We start from the raw sequence: 8,234 nt of genomic DNA on the forward strand, positions 1-8,234 counted from the left end.
TAGAGAGGAGACATTACTGTGGTGGGCTCAACAGAAGAGTTTGACTCATGCCATATTCACAGAAAACTGAAGAAAACAGATTTTGAGATTGCAGTATTTGGATGAAAATGTTCCAGTTTTGACAACATCATTCAACCTCTCAAAACATTTCATTTCAGTCTTTTTTGTTTCCACAAAGTCTGTTTCATTTTCCTTAAGAGTCCCTACCATTGCTTGTAAATGCACAAAGATGTCTGTGAGACTTAAGATCTTCACAAGTGTCTCTTTCCAACTGATTTCTCCTCCAAAGTAGCCAATTGAAGCTTACTTCACCTCTCAGTGAATTCGCCAGCCCTTGAACCCTGTGTATGGCAGAAAACTCAACAACTCCCAACTATTTGCTCTTCTCCAAATTCCATTTATTTTAGAGCACTCTAATCCTTACTGCCCAAACACAGCTTCCACTGTTTCATTTCCATCAGAGCCTTGATAATAAAAGCACACCATTTGTTGCATTTATTCATACAAAAACAGCTGTAAGCCAGGGAGCTGAAAGTGGATGAAGTTTGTTTTTAAAGAGAGCCCATACAGTTCCTTCCAAGATTATTTAGCAGTCCAGAGGCAGTTAGGAATAGAAGCAAAACTTCCTAAATCCTAGGCCAGTTGTGCAAGTAAATCAAAGCTGCTCACTCTGAATGAGATTAGTAACTACTCTGAAGCTAAAAATCAATGCACAATTTACAGCACTGTTGTGAGATTGCATTTCATACTACAGACATTTTCCTATCAAGTATTTAACACAAGACAGTCACAATGCAGGAGATTTGTTCTCCCTTCCCCTTCACTTCAGCAGGATATGTAAACAAATGCAAGACTACAGCTGCACACAAAGTCCCACTTGTGTAAAAACACACTGAAGTTAGAGACATTTTTCCAGGCTTTGGACATAATTTTTTTCCATGATTTAGAAGAAAAAGGCACAGAGAAGAGTAATGATTATTATGCTGATTCCATTTCCCTGGTCAAAAAATTGCTGACACAGATTTTCTCCCCCCTCTTTTTGTATACTTGATTTTAGCATTAAGCACTTTCATAGGCTGAGAACAAAGAACACCACCATCTTTGCTGACCAAGGATGGGACAACATCTACAGAAGAATCACCGAATTTTAAAAGGCAAGAGGTTGGGTTTTAATAGATAGAACCAGTAAATAAGCATTTATAATGGACAAGCCTCCAGCACAGGCTTAGGTTGACCATATTAACTGCAAAACTGATCATATAACTGTGGAATTATTTCCATTCATTACAGGACCTAATGTATCCAGAAACCCACAGGTGGATAGTATAGATCAGAAAGCATTGGTGTAAGGTGCCTGCAGAGAAGAACCTGTTTTATAGACATTTGGGACCAGTTTCAAGCAATCTTAAGATATAGCTCAGCAATGGAGGAAACTGCAGATGCAAGAAAGAATGCTGAGGATGCGATTGACACGAAGGGAAGGTCAGAGCTGCCCAGTCAGACATGACCAAAAAGGCTTTCCTAGCTTTTGTCACTTATTTGCTGTTGCAGATCRGTGGGAATAGCAGCAGACATCAGCCAGGTACACATAACAGATGGCAGACAAACTCCTCCAGAGCAATTCTGGCCAGCACTTCCAAATTGGTTTCCCCCACTCCTCCACTATAACCCGATTTCCTCCAAAACTCAGTTTGCTCTGTTTATTCCAGGCAGCAGCATAAGCAGTGTACTGCATAGATATCTATTTCTGATGCCATCTTTCCCAGGTTACCTCCTTCACATCTGTTCTTAAAACATGCCTTTTTCCTTAGCCTTTGCTGGCTAGTCTGATTTCAGCAGTTCTGTACACCCTCATAGCTAATACTTAAGACACTGGGAACATCTAAAGTAAGGCTTGGTCCTGTGATGTCTTATGTTGGCAACTTCTTTCCTCTTGCCATTTACCCTGACTTCAGTGGGGCAATTCATTTTTAGTTATTGCATGAGGAACTACTTGAACTGGCAAGGTCCTCGGCATAGATGTCTCCTCCTCTAGGCCACTAGCATGTGATGAACACGCTATACAATAAATGCTAGGAGCAGATGTTTTCTGATACTGTTGGTTTTGATAACAGAAAAATCCATACTTTTTGAAACTGAATTGAGCAGGCCATTAGCTTAAAAACATGGTTAACCTCTCTGGCTATTTTGAATACAAGCCAATTACAAACAGGTATTTTGTTTAGCAATGTAATTATAGCACTGCAGCAATATCTTGTTCCTAGCAGTTCACTAATAAGTACAGAGAAAATAGACTTTAATGGCCATGAAGGAGCCAGTAAGGGCTACAGGCAGCATTTGGCACTATAAAAACTCCATCAATGTAGACTAGCATGATGGACCTATAATAGCCCTGAGTGAGTTACTGCAGTGAATACTGCACTTAAAGAAAAAAATGAATACCTGGTTACACATAAGTGAGTTGTTCTACTTAACATTTCTGATCTATGTTTATACATACTGTGTAGGTTTTTTCCTTCCAATACGTTGAACTGAGTTGGTGTCGTAACACTAAGGTAGACATAAAATTCTGATCTCTAAATACCTACAGTATTTGTGTGGGAGATATGCCAAAATGCTTCAAAAAGCTGTTGTGACAACACTAAATGACTTGGAGTTTTCAGAATCATTACAGCATTCCAAAATAAGACATTCCCCCCCTTTCTTAACAAAAAGCCCACACTAATATTCTTTTGCAATTTTGCTTGGCAGAATTTAATGCAAATAGTGTTGAGGGTGCATTCATGCTCTAAGAATAATTTTGTTGCACTAAGTTAATTAGCACTGATATTTACCTAACACATTTACTGAAAATAATTGAGGTGGGGAAACAAAGGAACAGTAAGGATGGCAATAACTGTTCTTAAAAAATCCATTGCATTTCACACACTACATGCACAACAGCGTTATTGCAACACACCCATTTCTTTCAGATATTGGCTGGTATCAGAATTTGCTAGATCACATTTATTCTCTGGAACATCAAAGGAATTACATCTTAATCGAACTTTTCTTCCTGTGTAATACTTCTGTTCATGAACATTATTAATCAGGTCACTGTTTTAAGGATCTGCATATAATGACCACCCAACCACAAACAAAATTCTTCCCATCTTGTCCTGCTAATACATCTCTGTTCTCTGATAATCTAAGTCCCAGAGATATGCTGCTGTTAGTTCTGGCCTCCTTCTCTTCTCCTTTTCTCAAGTACTTTATTACTTGCAGTTCAAAGAGGCCAACTCAAAGCATTAGGAAAAGTCATGGTCAAATTTGCCATACTTTTTCTTGCAAAGCAAGAAGATGTCAAGCAGCAGCAGCAGGGCACCAGTACTATTTAAATGATTTTAGAGGAGGAAAAGATGGATGCTACCACTCTGTACAATGTCTGCAACCCTGATAATCAGTAGGAGCAGGAAAGGCAAGTAATGGAAAGAATCCCAAAGTCCACACATCTGTCAGCCTGCTTGAGCAGAAGCAGCAAATGTAGGGAACCAGTCACCAATCTGCTCACCCAGATGTGAAGCAGATGGTGATGGGGCTCTTCCAAATAACATTACTTCCTCTGGTCATATTAAGTTAACTCTCTGGATTCCTTTTTTCATTATATTAGTAGATATAGATTTCATAGACTCATTCATCAATCATACTGTTTAATGCACAGCACATGGGCAGGTCACTGGCAATCAGAGAAACTCAGACTAACAAGACAGACTACAAATATACATCTAACATTATTAATAAAATCCTCTTGCTTCACTTGCATCTTTTGCAGCAAAGAGCTTTATTGCCTTCTCCAGAAATGCTCACTTTACAGACACAAAATAGGTCACAGTACTATTTCATGCATTAGTTATTCCTACAGAAAGTGTAGCTGATAGAAAGAAATCTCTAAACAGCAGTTCCACTTCTGTCACAAAAATCTAGACTGAATTACACAAATCAGTGAGATTTCAGGGGTATCTTAATGGTTAATGATTTTAACTGCTTTTTAAAATAACAAAAAAATTAAAATGTGGGTAATACCAACACAGGATAGTTCAATTTTTCAACTTGCTATTTAAACTGATTAAGTAATTAATTAGGTGATCCAAGTAAAACAATGCCTTATCTTCTAGGTCTTCAGATAGTGTAAATCATCCAGCTTTTACCTCACAGAACTGTGCTGCTTTACACCAGCAGAAAAAACACTTCAGATTTTTTTTTAATAGGCAACCATTGACTTATTATAGCTAGATGGCATTAGGAAATTAGCCATGGAATGGAGATTCTGAACTGTAATCTGTACCATCTGCATATTTCCATACTAGTCTTTGATTATTTTTTTCTAAGCTTAGATTTTTTTTCAACTGGATATAACAGACTGAGAGGTTTCTCTTAACAATGAATAATAGAATAATATTTTCTTTTCTTACAGAGATTGGAGAGAATTGTTGGCTTTTATTATATTCTGAAAACAGAAAGAAATCCAATACAAGGAAAACACTGATAAAATTAACTTGGCTGAATCTGCAGAGATGTGATCTGAAGCAATAGTGCTACACGTGAGTGCTGCCTGAGCACACAGTTCAGTGCTCAGTGAGGCTCCAAAACCAACAATAGGTGGTAAGAGAAATTAATGAGGTGCTGAACAGCTAGGAGAGACATGTATCTGTGGCTGAGAGCAATTACCCATGAATATGTGGAGACAACTTTTCAAAACAACTTGGAACCAGATTTTTAGTGCTCAGGCCATATAGTTCACACCAGATTTTTAAAGAGATGTAAACACTGAATGCAGAGCTCAGCTGCTGACAGGCAGCTCTCTGTAGGGGAGCCTAGGGTCCAGCCTGCCACCAATGTGATCGCTTAAATCTGGTTACTGTCTTGCTATTAACACCATCCAAATAGGTTTGAAATGGGATGCACTTGATGAGTGGTGCTTCACCCATACCCCACAAAAGCACCTTGTACCTGTCTCTCCTTTTTTGATCTTTGTATTGTATAGAATATCATTTTATGAGAGCCAAGCTATGTCAGATACCAGTTACAGATTCCAGGCTAACACTCACAGTTTATATATAATAAAGGCATATCAAGTTGAGTTTGTTAGTGTACAGAGAAAAAAACCCTCCACCCTCATGCTCTAGTTAAGCAAGCAACAGTTAAATAACATCTAATACATCCTATAACAGTAATAGGAGAGAGGTGGTCTGGTTTTTAACATTAGTCATTTATGACAGTTTGAATAACTTATGGCAAATAACACTAAACCTTAGTTAATATTAACATCAGCTTTGCCACATTCTTGGTGGTCACATATCTAGCTCTATAAATTGTTGTGCCATACCCTAAATTCTCAAGAATTCAGGCACAAGCAGCTGACATTGAGTTAGACTTTGTTTATGAAGATCTTGCTGCAAATGAGACAGACATACTCTGCTCTCTTGGAGGAGCTCTACTACCTCTGAAACATGAGCATAAGATAGGTTTTTGCATATGAAAGATATTGTTAGGGCCCAGCTCAGGATCAGAAGTGATATTTCACTGCAAAACCACTTACACAGGCCCAGGAGCATTATATTATAATAGCATAACCGCAGGTGTACTGGCTGCCACATTACTGTAATTCTCCCAGCCAGTCACTTTTTCTAAATGACAAATAGGACAAAAAAGTTCCTATACATATTTCACTGTTAACAAACAACTTTTTGGTGTCTTTGAAGTCAAAACGATACACCTAGTCAGGAACACAGCTTCAGGAATCAGAAAATAAGATGGAAATGCTTAGAGGAATGCAAGTGCATTCACACTTCTACCACATAATTTGTTGAAATTGCTACTGAAGTGGCCAGGAATATGGTTTAATAGAAAAGCAGAGGTGATTTCTCAGACTTTACAATCCAGTGGGTGGGAACATGGAGCTAAGGCTTAGATTTTATTTTAGTTTTAATTTTATTTCATTTTTTGTAATCAGCTTGCAACATGTAACTTTCTTGTTAAATAAGATAATTTAAATGATGTTAAGCTGCTCAAAAATGCCAAAAGCTTGAGCACATACAGAAAATTGCAAGACAATGTCTTATTGCAGTCAAAAAAACACATCAAAACCCAGTTTTGCACTACCTTCCCCCCCTCCCCTTTCTTTCCTTAAGATAAGATTATTTGGGTGTTTAAATGATTTATACTTGCAGCTTCACTTATTTTAAGCCTGCATGCTTCCATCACCCTTTCCTACACCAGATACTGTAACAATCCGTGACTCTTGCTAAACACCCATCTCAGTCATGTACCTGAAGGGTCAGATCAGTGGAGTAAACTCCTGTTTTTTCAGCTGCAGATATCCCTTGAAACTCTTTCCTCAGGCTCCTTACAGAAGTTAAATGATCAAGCAAGACACATTGAGCTCATTGGTAATCGACTCAGTGTTACCTGGAGGGAAGCAGTGGTCATTCCTCAAGCCCATTACTGGCTTTTCTGTCCATCACAAGATATTCCTCCTTTCTTGCAAGGCTCTGTACTGTTCTACACTGCCTATCTTTACACATCATTATGATTCATTAGGCAATTTTGGAATAAACCTTTAAACCTGGAGTACATTATTAACCTTTTCACAGAAAGAACTACAGTGGCTGCCTGTGTAACAGCCCAGTTCCTGCATAGGTCCAGCCTTGTGCCCACTGTGATCCGAGAATGGGTTTGGCGGGGCAAAGCAGTCTGATCAACAGAGCAGATATTTGCCTCCTGAAAGTCTGATTCCTCCACAGCAGTTGGGGCATATTTTAAAGCTTAATCAATTTGGTTTCTAGCCYACATAAATTCACATTCCTTAATCCATTCAGTCCCCATTCTTTTTTTGATCATCTCCTGCATCCCCTCCAGACTATCAGTTTCCACACCAGTGGATATTTCAGTCTGGCATCTGAGCACAACAACATCACTTGTTAACTCCCAGTTAGCATCAGGGATGTCAGGATGTTAAAGGCATCTCATGCTCCCCCACAAAATACAAGCTGCTCTCTTGTATTCTGTTCTGCAGAAGAGTTTTCTATCGTATCCCCCACAAACACAGGCCTGCTCATCCTTGCATTGCTGCCACTGCCGCTCTGTACTCCTTTGAGCGGCCCTAGCTTGTGCACTTTGCAGCAATGAATCTTCTGAGGCTTTTTAGGGGCACTAATTCCACCACAGCCCAAGCAGTGGTAGCTTATACAGAACACCCTGAGGCTTCTGCAGACCAGAAAGGGACCAACACCAAACTACACCTACTCTACAATACTTACACTAATCAAAGTATTCAGTCTATTAATCACTTTTTTTTAGACCAGATGCAAAGCCAAATTCCTACAACAAATAAACAGATAGCTTCCAGAGGACTTTGGAATTCATTTCCTATTTTGCTGCTTGTTATCTTCTCCCCTTTAAACTTTCAAGCTTCTGAAAACCACATCTGTTGATTCACAGGCAAGAGCTAAAACATAAGCTCATCTTCTAATGTGATACCATGCATCAATATTTATTGTTGCTTCAGCATAAACCTCTCTCTGCCTGTCTGGTGGCAAGAGAATCGTGAACATGCCACACTTCCCAGTACGTACCTTCACCATTCATCGTAGGAGAAGTAGCCTGAACAACTGGAACAGACCCATTTTTAATATTGGCAGGAGATTCAGATATAGCCTGAAATATCAAACATTATGGTGCTTAGCATCAGGTACATCAAGGGATTTGAAAACCGTTGGCAGTACTATGCAACGGTCAGGAAAGACAAGAGCAGGCAGTTCTTGGTTACCTGGTAGCTCTTTATTGTGCAGGTATTGTCTTCTTCAGCTTCTTCTGGGACACTCAATGTATTCCCCATACCGGCTGCAGGAAAAAAAAAAAAAAAAACACTTCTTTCTCATTAATATGAACTTCCTGCCTAATTCAAATTAGGAGGTAGCAAATGGTGATGGGCTGTTGAAATTTCTAATAAGCCCCACCTGCTTTCCCCAAAGCACCCTGCCCTGGTCAGCAGCCTAGGGCAAACATACTCACACTAGATTACTCACAGGGGCTCACAGCTGCACACGAAAAATGGCACAGATTAACAAACCCAACTCGGTTATTGCGGAAAACTGGATGCAATCACACCTGCATCATTAGTTAGGACTCAATAGATAGTAAAGGCACATGGAGTTAGCAGCCACAAGCACCATGCAGAATAAAGTGGAAAAGAT

General features: G+C 39.2%; 1 protein-coding gene across 1 annotated transcript in view; it reads right to left on the reverse strand.

The window, feature by feature from the left end:
• BCAS1 (breast carcinoma amplified sequence 1) overlaps nt 1-8,023 on the reverse strand; it is a 52,741-nt gene extending 44,718 nt beyond the window's left edge. The window contains exons 1-3 of the mRNA XM_026055154.1: nt 8,002-8,023; nt 7,808-7,881; nt 7,614-7,695 (exon numbers count right to left, since the gene is read on the reverse strand). Of these exons, the coding sequence (XP_025910939.1) occupies nt 7,614-7,695; nt 7,808-7,876 (151 nt within the window). The 5' untranslated portion in view covers nt 7,877-7,881; nt 8,002-8,023. The remainder of the gene's footprint in view (nt 1-7,613; nt 7,696-7,807; nt 7,882-8,001) is intronic.
• Between the last annotated feature and the right edge of the window lie 211 nt (nt 8,024-8,234).

The sequence above is a fragment of the Apteryx rowi genome, unplaced genomic scaffold (genome assembly GCF_003343035.1).
Source record: "Apteryx rowi isolate R43461 unplaced genomic scaffold, aptRow1 scaffold_0, whole genome shotgun sequence".
Taxonomy (NCBI): domain Eukaryota; kingdom Metazoa; phylum Chordata; class Aves; order Apterygiformes; family Apterygidae; genus Apteryx; species Apteryx rowi.